The 14,092-nt window shown below is 39.7% G+C and overlaps 2 protein-coding genes across 2 annotated transcripts in view; one reads left to right on the top strand and one right to left on the bottom strand.

Moving 5' to 3' along the window:
- The window catches only part of kif16ba (kinesin family member 16Ba), a 21,937-nt gene extending 14,073 nt beyond the window's left edge, over positions 1-7,864 (bottom strand). The window contains exons 1-10 of the mRNA XM_047578197.1: positions 7,666-7,864; positions 5,332-5,401; positions 4,757-4,870; positions 3,535-3,651; positions 3,313-3,410; positions 2,305-2,414; positions 1,548-1,690; positions 1,278-1,446; positions 1,063-1,194; positions 172-347 (exon numbers count right to left, since the gene is read on the bottom strand). Coding sequence (XP_047434153.1) covers positions 172-347; positions 1,063-1,194; positions 1,278-1,446; positions 1,548-1,690; positions 2,305-2,414; positions 3,313-3,410; positions 3,535-3,651; positions 4,757-4,870; positions 5,332-5,401; positions 7,666-7,712 — 1,176 coding nt within the window. The 5' untranslated portion in view covers positions 7,713-7,864. The remainder of the gene's footprint in view (positions 1-171; positions 348-1,062; positions 1,195-1,277; positions 1,447-1,547; positions 1,691-2,304; positions 2,415-3,312; positions 3,411-3,534; positions 3,652-4,756; positions 4,871-5,331; positions 5,402-7,665) is intronic.
- snrpb2 (small nuclear ribonucleoprotein polypeptide B2) lies at positions 7,836-14,092 on the top strand. The gene is made up of 8 exons (XM_047578297.1): positions 7,836-7,946; positions 8,723-8,830; positions 9,957-10,028; positions 10,271-10,443; positions 11,985-12,119; positions 12,197-12,232; positions 12,459-12,547; positions 13,691-14,092. Exons 3-8 carry the CDS (start codon positions 9,965-9,967, stop codon positions 13,848-13,850), a joined length of 657 nt encoding a protein of 218 aa, XP_047434253.1. The 5' UTR covers positions 7,836-7,946; positions 8,723-8,830; positions 9,957-9,964; the 3' UTR covers positions 13,851-14,092.

Genomic DNA, 14,092 nt, shown 5'->3' with positions numbered 1-14,092 from the left:
AAAAGGACATGGTGGCTCATAAAGCCGAACCAGTTGAGAACCGCTCGTTTAAAGGCTGTTCTTTATTTGCTTGTATGTTTCCATAGAAGTATTTTTTATTTGCTTCAGCTCAGACTCTGAAAGCAGCTCAGCAAACTGGTCGTTTTTAATCGCATCTCCGTCTCAGTTTACCTGGTTGCCCTGGACCAGCAGAGCTTTGAGTCGGGCGATCTCAGCTCGCAGTTCTCTGATCAGCCTGACGTTACCGTCCTCGTTGATGGTCGGTTTGTTGATGATGTTCTTGGCTCTGTTGGCGTAGCGAAGAGTGCTGAGTGTCTCGCCGTAGTTCACGTCAGCGGGAGAAATGGCTGAAATGGTGAATTAACGGTCAACGGTGAATTAACAGGAGGAAAAAACAACAAACCTGCAGTTTGTTCAGTAATTATCAAATAATACACAAGACAGGAAGGAGGATTACATCTCTAACTGCAGCGAGAAAAGTAGCCCAAAATTAGCCTAAACAATGTTAACCAGCTAATATTAAGTGAGACCAGTTGATATTAGCCTCAAGCAGCTAATATAAATCTATACCATCTAATGTTAGCCTAAACCAGCTAATATTAGCCTAAACAATGTTAGCCTAGACCAGCTGATATTAGCCTAAACAGTCTTAGTCTAAACCAGTAAAATTGACGGTTAGTTTAGGCTAACATTGTTTAGACTAATATTAGAGGTTGTCTAGTTTAGGCTAACACTCACTGGTTTAGATTCATGATGGCTAGTTTAGGCTAACAGTATCTGGTTTGGGCTAACATTAGCTGGTTTAGGATAATATTGTCTGGTTTAAGGCTAACATTATGTAGGCTAATATTCAGTGGTTTAAGCTAAGGTTGTCTAGTTTAGGCTAACACTACCTGGTTTAGTTTTCATCAAACATTAGCCTAACACAGCTAGCATTAACACGAACATTAGCCTAAATCAGACAATGTTAGCCAACACCACCACACCTAAACCAGTAAATATTAGCTGGTTCAGGCTAATGTTGATTTAAATTTCAAATTTCCAAATATTGCTCCCACTCACTGGCGATCATGATGGTCTTGGAGTTCCCGCCCAGGCTGTCCTTTAGCAGCCACGTTAGCACCGAGTCTCTGTAGGGAACAAACACCGACTTCTTCTTCAGGTTGGTGTTCACGCCGTCCTGCGATATGTCGGCTGGAAATACAAACACAACGTTCAGTTACGACATCAACCCGTTCGTGGTGAACAAACTCTGGTTCTGATTTCCCATTTCTGACCTAGAGCTGAGATGACGTTGCCCAAGGTGACCAGCGACTTGTTGATGTTTCCTCCTTCCTTCAGCCGGACTCCGGTTGCTCCGGTGGCGTCGGCTCGCTCGCTGCCGGCCAGATCCACCAGGTGGATCTTACTGATGGTTTCACTGGGCATCTCCGCATCAAACTTGGCCTGAATGGAGAGACCGAGCACTGTGAACACGGCATTTCTTCATATTGTTTATTATGAAAAATCAATACGAACAAAAAACAAAGCCCAAAGGAGGCCTAGACCTGCGTGAAGTTGATGGTGAAGATGGCGTGCGAGCGGCTGCTGACGTCGTTCATGCCAGTGCTGGCGGTCGTACGGTTGATGTTTCCGGCCTCCATCAGTTCCTCCACGTCGCTGTAGTTCTGCACCAGGTGTTTGGACAGATCTGAACAGGGAAGAGTCAGAAAGGGACGTTTACAAGGTATGAACGAATCACATGCATCCAGGATCCGACTCAGCGACCGTCAGCCGCGTAGAAAACCACCAAACCTGCAGATTGTTCTATAATCATCAGTAGCCTGAACCAGCTAACATTAGTCTAAACTACACTGGCTTAAACTAGCCAAACTAAGCCTACATGAGCTAACACTAACCTAAACTACATTAGCCTGAACAAGCTAAAATGAACCTAAACAATGTTCCCCTGAACAAGCTAACATGAACCTTAGCTACATTAGCCTAAAATAGCCTGAATGATCCAACATGAATTTAAAACTGCATTATCCTAAACTAGCCAAACTAAGCCTACATGAGCTAACATTAACCTAAACTACAATGACCTAAACTAGCCAGATTTAGCCTCAGCCAGCTAACATTAACCTAAACTACATTATTTTAAACTAGCAAAAATTAATCTAAACTAGGCAAACTTAGGTCGTTCAGGCAAACGTTGTTTAGGTTAATGTTAACTTGTGCAGGCTAACATTAACGCAAACAACAGTAGCCTGAACGAGCCAACATGAACTTTTCCGCCCGCTTCTCCGATGTCAGATGTTTTACCTTCTACATAAGGTCCGTCCTTCGGGTGTTCTCTGACTCTCAGGTTGTAGGTCTGAGTGGATTTCCTCCTCAGTAGGTCCCTCACCCTCTCGTTGTAGATCTCCAGGTAGCTGAAGCAACAAACCAGAAGTGAGCGTAAGTTTGTCCCGTCACAATAAATTCTTCTTGGGCTGCATTAAAAACAACAACGATGCCCGAGAGATGCTACCTGAATGTGAATGTTTATAAAACTTAATGCTCTACAAAGAGAAGGTTTCATTCTGGGTGGATTGTTGACTGACTCTCTGGTGTCTAAAGTTTAGACTAACGTTATTCAGGCTCATGTTAGCTTGTTTAGACTCTAATGACCCAACAGGAGCTTAAATAATGCTGGCCAGAGACCACTTAAGTTAGCTTGTTGCTGTTGTACTCCATCAGTACAGATCTAATGGTGCCAACCAATCACTGCTCTTCTAGTCAAAGCAAAGTGAACTCAAAGTAAGCAGAGCTCCCCCTGGTGGCTGGAGGCGTCAGTATAGGTGTTAAGCTCCATCTCCTCCATGTCAGTACTGAAACACTAAAAAACTACTTTCAAGGATGGTTTCTTCTTCTTCTTCTTCTTCTTCTTCTTCTTCTTCTTCAGGTAGTTAATATAGTGTAGATGATTCATTTTAGTTCGTTATTTGACGCTATAAAAACAGGGTGTGACATAGTGGAGGCCACAGGTTGCCATGCCAACCGCTCTGTAAAGTGGTCCCGTGGGACCAAGAGAGAGTATAATGTTCAGAGTATAATCCAACATTTCCTTGTAACTGGTGGAGGTAGAGCAGAACGTTGTGTTAATTAAACAAAAACACCAGTGAGTCTGGAGGAAGTGTGGGCGGGGCATCCATATTGTGGCTCCGCCCTTAAGCTGTTCTGGCCCCGGGAAGATAACATCACTTTGGCCAATGAGAGGCAGTGGAGGCATGTTGTCCATATTTACATACAGTCTATGTAATCAGAGGTGAATGAGGAGTTGTATCTGACCTGACTTCTGTGCGAAACGAAGCTTCGTCCCATCGCGTGGTGTCGGAGATACGACTGAACAAACCTTCACAGATCCTTGGGATCAGACCTGCGTCGCCCTGAAACAACAACAAAACAACTGCAGCGTTATCTCAAAGCTAATATCTAGTCCCCGAGCTGGAGCCTCCAACAAAAAGTCAAAGTCTCGCTGGATAAAAGCCTCTGGAGGGTCAAAGGTCTCACCGGCATTCCCATCATGGTGTAGGACTTCCCGGAGCCCGTCTGACCGTAGGCGAAGACGCAGGCGTTGTAGCCCTCGAACGCTGCCTTGAGTACATCGGAGCCCAAATCTTTAAAGACCTGAAGACAAGAAAAATAGTTTATTATTGACGTGAACGGGTGAATCAACATCTCCCGACTCTACATGACTCAGTATTGATGTTGGTGGTATCTTCAAAAACAAACACAGGAGCCAACATATCAAAAGGGAAATTCTTGGTTGGGGTCTCAGTGACAGCTAGGATTATTCTAGAAAATCCTAAAGCCCCACACTTTAAAGAATACGATGACAAAGACTACTCAAACCTTACCATCACTATGACATCTGATTTACTTCACTCTGTTATTTTATTTAGTTATTTTTTCTTTCTAAGAACTTCAACAACTTGTACTATTATTGACACTTTTTTTTTACATTTATGTATAAAACCCTGCTTGTTAACAAATAACAACAACAAATACACAGGTTGAGTCATGGTAACAGTCAACAGTCGATTAGAAAACACTCAAAAAAAAACTTAGAAAAGTTGGTCAATAATCAAAAATGACAAAAAACCTTCGCCAATGCTACTGGCGATGCTAATGGAAATGCTACTGGTGATAGTGATGGTGATGCTAATGAAATGTTAATGTTATGTTAATGGCGACAACTAGTGAAGGTATTAATGACAATGCTAGTGGTGATGGTGGTGCTAATTGAAATGCTAATAGAACTACTAGTAACAATGCTAGTGGTTACTGTAATGTTGATGCTAATGGAAATGCTAAAGGCGATACTAGTGGGAATGCTAGTGGTGAGGGTGATGTTGATGCTAATGCCTTTTAACATTGGCAATGTTAGCAACGATGCTAGTGGTAATGGTTATGCTCATTCTAGTGATGATGCTAACGGCTAGCATGGCTGCTAGCGCCGCTTCCCAGACCTCTAGAACTAAACCAGGTAGATTTCCATGAACGTTGCACTCTACGCTGGCGTTAGAAACCGTTAACCAACACTGAATAAATCTGAACTTTGCGACGAAAAGTGGACTAAAAGTAAAAGATAAAAGGGAAAGTTTGAATCTTCCATCTACGTAACTCACATTCAAATATGCTGGAAACGTTGGGCTAAAAGTTATTATTTAGTGGTAAATTGGCTTTAAAATGATCAATGGTCGTCCAAGATGGAGGCGTAGGCAAACTTTACCTTCTCCTGAGAAACAAACGTGGAGCTCCGACAGTCGGCTGAGTCGTAGGAGAAGTCGTACGTGAAGGTTTTGGTTCGATCCCTCGTCACGTCGGCGGCCACGCCATCAGGAACCTTCAGGAAAAAACAGATTCAGCAACGACCACACGAAGCAGGGATGCATTGATCCGGTATCGGTATCGGCCCTGATACTGAAGAACATTCTAGATGGGGATCGGTGACAATGGGTCCGATCTATTCAGTCTAATTCTACGCTGACACGGTGTAAAGTGGTAAAACTTCAAGCTGTAACACAACCAACTTAATCAAGGGAGATGATGGAATTCAAAGTAGGAAATAAAGAGATGAAAAGTTTTTCACAATTGTACTTCATTAAAATCTCAGAAATATCACTTTTACTTACAGCTAATGAGACGGTTTATTGACTAATTCAATCTGATCAGATTGGTATCGGCCGATACCAACCCTCAGATATCGGTATTTTGGACCAGTGCATCCCTAGTTTGAAGTTGTTGTTTTTTTTTTTTGTTTTTTTTAAATCTGCCACCTGAAAGTTAAGGAGGAACAAAAATCACCTTCAGGTTGGTGATGGAGGTTTTGTTTCCATCCATCTTGATGATGCATTTCGCAGTCAAGTCCTTCTCCCTGTTAAACAACACACAAACAAACAAATCAGTCACATTCTCGCCAAAATAAAAACACTTCTCACCATCCTGAGTCTGTGATCACCTGCCCTTCATGTTTCTTTGAGTGTCGCAGATAAACATTAATGTGAAGACTTTAAGATAAACCTCCAACCAACCAGAGTCTCAAATATGTGACGTCATTCGTCCTTTTTTTTTTTTTTTTTAGTTATTTCTTGTCCATGTCTTCTACTGCAGACGTGCTCTTGGACTCTAAACATGTCACTTCTCCAACGGAGGGTTATGAAGTTGGTCTGGCTTCAGCCTCATCTTTCCTTCCCCCCTTCCCTTCCTTTTCTTTCATCCTTCCTTCCTTCCTGGTTCTGATCCAGTTGTAGGTAGAAATCCATTAGAGACATCACCTGATACAATATTCTACTGACCACACGGTGGCGCTGCTGCTTATTTACACACAGACGGATGTGTAGACGGATTTGAGGCCAGGAACCTGATGGTGGTGGATCAGGTGAGGTCAGGTGCTGTTGTGAGGACTTAACGAGGCTTTAGTGACTCAGTCTGAACTGAATCAACATATTTACTCAGTTCAGTCTCCACCTGGTTTATTCTCATGTTGTATAACAGCTGAGTGATCACGGGACGACACAGACAACAGAGGGAGGGTGTGTCAGAGGGTCAACTCGTACGCGTTTTGTCTTTTTACTGTCATTTTATATGTCCTATATTTACACATGACTTCATTATTTGATCTCAGGGAGCTTCGTGTTAGAAGGAGGGTAATGAACACATTTTATAAAACTATTTGTGTTATTTTTCACCCTGATCTTTCACATCGAAAGAAAAGTTTGAAATGAAAAAAATAAATTAAATATTTAAACTTTATTTATTTCTTTATCTATGATAAATTAGAACATAATAATCAGGGCAAAAAAAAATGGAGATTTTTTTAATATATTTTTTATATATGTGTTTTTATAAATAGAAAAAGAATAATAGAAAAAAGAAAATAGAAATTGTCTACTCCGCTCTGACTAACAACCGACCACCTGTTTTATTAATATGGAAACAATATGGAAACATATAGAAACATTTGAGGGAATTTAACTTTACTTATTTTAATTCAGGTGCAGATACGAGGGGCCCTTAATGACACCCTAGAAAATTAACAGTTATCATAGTTAAATATGTGGACATTTACTAAAAGGAGACTTTATTTTAGGTAATAAAAGGGTAAATATTGTGTGTTATAAATAATCCAGGCCATACAGAGCTCTATGGGACTCATATCGTACCAAAATGAGGTCAAACTGTGTTTTTATTTATTTTCGACCAAAGCTACAAAAAAATAAGTAAATCACAACTCAAAGGCTTTTTTTTCCTACACAATTGTAAGTGCAATTTTTAAAAAATCTAGGTTGACAAACAAAACAACAACAAAACATAAAAATTCGAGAGAACACGCGTGCCCTGTTAAAGGTTTTTCCATAACTTAGTGGTGTGTACTGTTCAGCAAAATTCAAAAATTTCCTAAAACATCCGTTTCATCATCTGTGCTGTTATTGTTGTGATTAATTTTCATATTCCAGTGTTTTTAATGGCCAAGACAACCTCAAGACAAACGGACACAACTAATAATTAATAATAAACCAGCGAACGTTTTAGATTTAGACCCAGTTTCTTCTAATTCTGCTAATTGAACAAATTCAAGTCCCCAGCTTCAAATGTTGATTCTCTCAGGTGACAAAAACATTTATATTTCCAATGACATGTATATTAAAAAAAAAAATCACACCTGCCCTCTGGGAGCTCGATTTCTGGGGACAGTCCCCGTTTTGGATGACCTGTCCCCGGAAATGTCCCAGATTTTAGCGTTTTATGAATGAGAAAACAAAATGTTGCGCGCAGACTAGGACAACGGTTATTACGGTAGCCGGATAGGATACTCTAGTAAGCATGTTGCGCGCAGACTACAACTATTACGGTAGCCGGTGGTGCTGCTATTGACATTACAGACAAAGCGGTTTAAATGTGAATAAACATGAATATGTCAAAATAAATGAAGCCGCAATCGCCCCCGTTTCTTCATTTCATTTTGATAACATTTAATTAACCCACGAATAATAAAAACGCACCTCTGCCCTGTGAGAGGACAGCTAGCTTCCATCAGCTAGCTCGCTTTTCATCACTAAACTCTCACCTTCCACGCGTTAAACTCACTCAAAACCCAATGTCAGTGTAAATAAAACACGTTTACGGACTTAAACTCACCGCCTGTTCATGGGTCTGACCCGCACTGCCACCCGAACCGATGCCATCGTTCATCCCGCTGTCACTTCCAGCCTCGGAGAGGAGCCGCCGCTTTATAGCAGCTAGTTAGCCGGCTAGCAAGGAGCCCTGGCGGTGGGGGTAACAGGGGAGGGGGCAACGGGGGCAAAAGTCAAGAAGATAAACCTCAGACTGAACACGGAGTAGACAAACTACACCGATAGGGAGAAGTGAGAGGGTCGGCGCCGGCGTGGAGGGACGTAATCAGCGGCCGGTGACAAAAGGTGACCAGATGTCTGAAATGAAATCCGGGGATATTTACAGGTCATAAAAATAAAAAAAAAATAAAAACAATTAAATGTTACCGAGATGAAATTAAGAAACTTGGACAATTACGGTTTCCTCATTTTGACATATTCGTGTTTCTTCGTATTTAAACTGCTATATCTGTAATGTCAACAGAAACGCGATCCGGTACCGTATTAATGGTAGTCTGTGCGCAACAACAACAACTAGTGCTTCCTATCCAGCTACCGTAATAACTGCTGTTCTAGTCTTCTGCGCGCAACATTTTTTTTTTTTTTTTTTTTTTTTAGGCGACACTGTCCCGACGTGAACCGGTGTTTTAGGACTCATAAACTAATAAACCTGGGAGTGATATTTTCTGTGGAGTTTCGCAGCCATATAACGCAGTTAAAATAAAAACTAAATTAACTTCGACACTAGAGGACTTTGAATGGTCTTCTATAGCGAAATCAACCGGCTGTTGTCGCCTCTCACGGAAAATAAAAGATTTAAGTGAAACCACAAAAGCACAAAACAGACAAAGATATTTTGTATGCACTTGGTTGTTAGTGGTTGTACATTTAATTTCACAACAATTTCATAAGTTTTCATATTTACTTCTTTTAATTCTTGTATTGTAAATATTGTATATTATTTTTATTGCTTATATTATTTATTTGTTTTTGTTTCTATCTATCTATCTATCTATCTATCTATCTATCTATCTATCTATCTATCTATCTATCTATCTATCTATCTATCTATCTACCTGCAGTTCTCCTCCTCGCCTGCTGGCGGCGGTAGAGGGCGGCGCTCGTTAAATCCGCAGCGGGCGCCCTCAGCGTGTTTCCGGTTGTAAGTGAGCGGTGTGAGCTTAAAGCAGGTGAGTTTATATTTACCAACTTTTCTCTGCCCCTCTCCCGTCTACAGATTCTCTCATGCGCCGGACAGACCGAGGAAACGATGAAAAACCTCCCCGCGTAAAGAGCATCAGAAGCGGTTACGCTGGGAGCTAATATTCGCTGAGCTATCGCTAGGAATGCTAACGGACTAACGTTGGGCTAACGTATGCTAACAGTAGCTTGAAGCGAGCAGCTATGTTTAAAACCTTAAAAAAAAACTCTTCGGGTCTATGAAGTGTTCTTAAATTAAATAAAAACGGTTGTAATAATATTTTTTATTTTTACTGTAACTTTATTAATTAGAGCTAATTAGCAAAGGACGAGAGAAACCTTAAACATGTACATTTGTTCATAGATAATTCTGTACAATTTTTTCTTACACTATTTTCTCTTTTATCTGGCTATATAATACTTATAACTTATTTACATTTATTATAATTTATTTATTTATTTTTTTAACTGTTTTTTAAGAGTGTTTCTTTTATGTGCAACCAAGCTACTGTGAACAACTAATTAAAGTCTGTCCAAGTCATTAAACTAGTACAGCTTTTAATAAATAAAACATCCGATAGTGTAATTAGTCTGTTACCACTTAAAACTATTAATTTAGTACAAAGTGAAATAGTTTTTTTAAAAGACAAAGAAACATCATGCATAGACACTATTAACCTTTTAAATAAAACTAGTACAGCTTCATTTTTTAATAAATAAAACAGCTGTTTGTGTATTGTTTGTTTCAGTCTCTTACAAATAAAGTAAACTATTCCCAACTTGACTATTCTTGACTATTCTTAAACTTGACTTAATTAATCCGAAGCACATTCATGTTTCTAAACAGACATTTATCTTTAAATAACAGCGTTACGACAAGAAGACGTTTTGTGCCTATAAAGGAAAAGGTTGTCTGCATATTATTAGAGTCTTGTATGTAAACATTAGTCTGAGTGCTTGATGGAGCAAAAACAACCACGAGACCCATGTTTATGTTGTTAATTATTTAATCTGATCGTTTCTAAATGTGACGCTGATGGAGACGAGTAAACTTTTACTGAATTAGATTTCCTCCAGCGAAGAAGCTGAACCTGTTGTCGTTTTTTGTTTCCTCAGACTCCACCATGGATATCCGACCGAACCACACAATTTACATCAACAACATCAACGACAAAGTCAAGAAAGAAGGTGAGTTTTTTTTTTTATCACCTTAATAATCAGCTGTTCTCACTCAGATTTTAAATCCTAAACGTCAAACATGTATCTGATAGTGTAGTGTGTAGATCATAGACTATATGAACATGGAGGTGGGAGAGCTCCCCCTGGTGGCCGGAGGCAGCAGAACCCTGACGTTACTGACGCCGTCTCGGTTCCTGGTGAAGTTTTTGTCTGAATCGATGGTCTAACTACGGGGTTCGTCTCGTCCTCAGAGCTGAAGCGTTCGCTCTACGCTCTCCTCTCCCAGTTCGGCCAGATCGTCGACATCGTGGCCCTGAAGACGATGGCGATGAGGGGACAGGCCTTCGTCGTCTTCAAGGAGCTCGCCGCCGCCACCAACGCTCTGCGGCAGCTGCAGGGTTTCCCCTTCTACAACAAGCCCATGGTAGGTCCAGCTCCTTTGTGTGGTGTCTCTTTGCTGTTGTCTTGTGTCTCTGTTGGATAGTTTCAGGTTGTTGTGTCTGTTTTTGTGTCTGTGATTGTTTTGTGTCTCTATTTGTTAGTTTTAAGTTGTTTTGTGTCTCTATTTGTTAGTTTTAAGTTGTTTTGTGTCTCTATTTGTTAGTTTTAAGTTGTTTTGTGTCTCTATTTGTTAGTTTTAAGTTGTTTTGTGTCTCTATTTGTTAGTTGTAGGCTGTGTTGTGTCTTTGTTGTTTAGTTACAGGTTGTTTTGTGTCTCTATTGGTTAGTTACAGGTTGTTTTGTGTCTTTGTTGTTTAGTTATAGGTTGTTTTGTGTCTTTGTTGTGTAGTTATAGATTGTTTTGTGTCTTTGTTGTTTAGTTTTAAGTTGTTTTGTTTTGTGTCCCCATTGGTTAGTTTTAGGTTGTTTTGTGTCTCTGTTGCATAGTTATAGGTTGTTTTGTGTCTCTGTTGGTTAGTTATAGGTTGTTTTGTGTCTCTGTTGGTTAGTTTTAGGTTGTTTTGTGTCTCTGTTGGTTAGTTTTAAGTTGTTTTGTGTCTCTGTTGCATAGTTATAGGTTGTTTTGTGTCTCTGTTGGTTAGTTACAGGTTGTTTTGTGTCTCTGTTGGTTAGTTTTAAGTTGTTTTGTGTCTCTGTTGTGTAGTTATAGGTTGTTTTGTGTCTTTGTTGTTTAGTTTTAAGTTGTTTTGTTTTGTGTCCCCATTGGTTAGTTTTAGGTTGTTTTGTGTCTCTGTTGCATAGTTATAGGTTGTTTTGTGTCTCTGTTGGTTAGTTATAGGTTGTTTTGTGTCTCTGTTGCATAGTTATAGGTTGTTTTGTGTCTCTGTTGGTTAGTTTTAGGTTGTTTTGTGTCTCTGTTGGTTAGTTTTAAGTTGTTTTGTGTCTCTGTTGCATAGTTATAGGTTGTTTTGTGTCTCTGTTGTTTAGTTATAGGTTGTTTTGTGTCTCTGTTGGTTAGTTTTAGGTTGTTTTGTGTCTCTGTTGGTTAGTTTTAAGTTGTTTTGTGTCTCTGTTGTTTAGTTATAGGTTGTTTTGTGTCTCTGTTGTTTAGTTATAGGTTGTTTTGTGTCTCTGTTGTTTAGTTATAGGTTGTTTTGTGTCTCTGTTGTTTAGTTATAGGTTGTTTTGTGTCCCTGTTGTTTAGTTATAAGCTGTTTTGTGTCCCTGTTGTTTAGTTTTAGGTTGTTTTGTGTCTCTGTTGGTTAGTTATAGGTTGTTTTGTGTCTCTGTTGTTTAGTTATAAGCTGTTTTGTATCTTTGTTAGGTAGTTTTAGGCTGTTGTGTGTCTGTTTTTGTCTCTTTCTGGTTGTTTTGTGTCTCTGTTGGGTAGTTTTAGTTTGTTTAGTGTCTCACCCAACAGACGATTAGCTTAGCATAGCTAGCCTATGATAAGCCAAGCCTGTCCTCCTTGTTTTGTGTCTCTTTGTGGGGTTTTTTTTGTCCCTCCTTGTGGCCGCTGTGATCTCTGTCCAACCTCTAATTGGACGTCCGGTTGTTTTCCAGAGGATACAGTACGCCAAGACCGACTCTGAGGTCATCGCTAAGATGAAGGGCACGTACGGCGACAAGGAGAAGAAGAAGGACAAGAAGAAGAAAGCTCAGGAGCTGGTGGCCAACGCCGCAAAGAAGCCGTCGGCGGTGAGTGCAGCTTCCTGTTTGGAGGCGTCGGGTTTAATGTTCGGTTCAGTCCTCATTGTCGTGTTTCTGGTTCACAGGTACCTGCTGTTCCCGCGCTCTCACCTGCAGTACAGGTAAAAAAAAAAAAAACATCAGATCTGTTTTCATACACAGTTAAACTGTTCCTAATAAAGTGGTGAGAAGCTTCAAACTGAACACTCTGAACTGTCAGTTATCAAAATAAAAATGAGCAGATTTTTCTGTTTCCTTGCAGCCCCTTTAACCCTGTTTTTAGATTCTGGTTTTAACTGGACCAGATGTTTAGTTTCTGTGCTGATCCAGATGTTGTCGTCCTCTCAGGTTCCAGACAACCCACCAAACCACATCCTGTTCCTCAGTAACCTCCCAGAGGAGACCAACGAGATGATGCTCTCCATGCTCTTCAACCAGTGAGTTCTGTGGTTGTTTTTAGGCTCGGGTTATTTAGCTTAGCATAAGCTAGCTCGCGTCTCGTAGTCTCCTGTCGTTTTAATGGACAATAAAAAATGTTTTCTTGATGCTATTTATCCCGGGGAAGAAATTACAAATCAAAGCAGCTTCTGCTTTACGGATGAGCACATTAATGGTTGATTTAATGGTGTCACCGCTGGTGTAAGTGGGTGAATGGATCAGAGACGTCTCCACTTTCCTCCCTAACATCTGTGCAGACTTTTCTTTAGTCAGATTTTTGAAATTCAGTGTCATTTTGACTGGACACCTTTGTGGTTAAAAATGTACACGCATAAAGAAACTGCCATAAAATCCTCCGACACACACTCACACTCGTTGTCCCTGGTAGTTACACGGCTTCATTATAATTAATGAAGAACTTCATGCATCAACCCACAATGAGAAAATGGTTGAATCTGATCAAATACAGTAAAAATGTCAAATATCACTAGTTTTCTTCTAAATGAAATGTTAACATGGTTTTATACTGGAATAGCAGCCAGGTTAAAAAATGTGGTTATAATGGAAGTCAATGGGGCAGGTTTCTACAGGGAATAATACATAAATACATAAAAAACACTAATGCAATTAAATCAGTTTAATTGTTAATCTTTGACATATCCAAGACTCTAATAACCACCAAAGTCCCGTCCACCTACTGTTTATTTTATGGAAAATAATTCAGTTTTTTTTTTTGTTTGTTTAAACAGTTTAAATCCTGAAAATGATTGAAATATTCAATAATTTAATAATATAATTATATAATTATAATTTATATATATATAATTATAATTTTTTTGGCTAAAGAGAAGAGTTCCTGCAGAAATTCAAGCCACAAGCTGTAACACAGCCAAAATTATCACCAAATAAGTTAAAAAATACATAAATAAATAATAATAATAATAAAAAACTTTTGAAAAAAATTACAAAAATGCAGAGGAGGACATAAGAGTTAAGAGACAAGAGGCAGAAAAAATAATCAAACAAAAGTCTTTAAAAATAAAAACTCGCCCCTAAATCAAACAATCAATAAATGTTGATTCTCTCTGGACTAGTTTTATCTGTCCCGGGCTTTAATCTACTTTTCTCTCGGTCGTCTCCAGGTTTCCTGGTTTCAAGGAGGTGCGACTCGTCCCGGGGAAACACGACATTTCTTTCGTGGAGTTTGAAAGCGACACTCAGGCCGGCGTGGCCAAAGACGCTCTGCAGGGCTTCCGCATCACAGCCACCTGCGCCATGAAGATCACCTACGCCAAGAAGTAGAGGAAGTAGTCCCACGTCTGATGGGACTAAGAGACTCTGAGTGGACGCTGGTTCCTGGACTTCCATCGGGCACAAGTAGTTTTTTATGTTTTTATTTTTGTGTAAAGATATTTTTTTTTCCCCAAGGTAGTTTTTTTTTGTGGTAAAGCTTTTGTTTAAAACAAATTTGAGGAAAAACGAAAAACCTCAGGCTTACGTCTCATTTTGTAAAATAAAATAATAAAAAGCTTTTTCAGAATTTG

This window comes from Mugil cephalus, chromosome 2 (genome assembly GCF_022458985.1).
Source record: "Mugil cephalus isolate CIBA_MC_2020 chromosome 2, CIBA_Mcephalus_1.1, whole genome shotgun sequence".
In the NCBI taxonomy this organism is placed as follows: Eukaryota; Metazoa; Chordata; class Actinopteri; order Mugiliformes; family Mugilidae; genus Mugil; species Mugil cephalus.
Note: the sequence above shows the minus strand (reverse complement) of the source record. Positions and strands in the feature narration are given on the sequence as shown.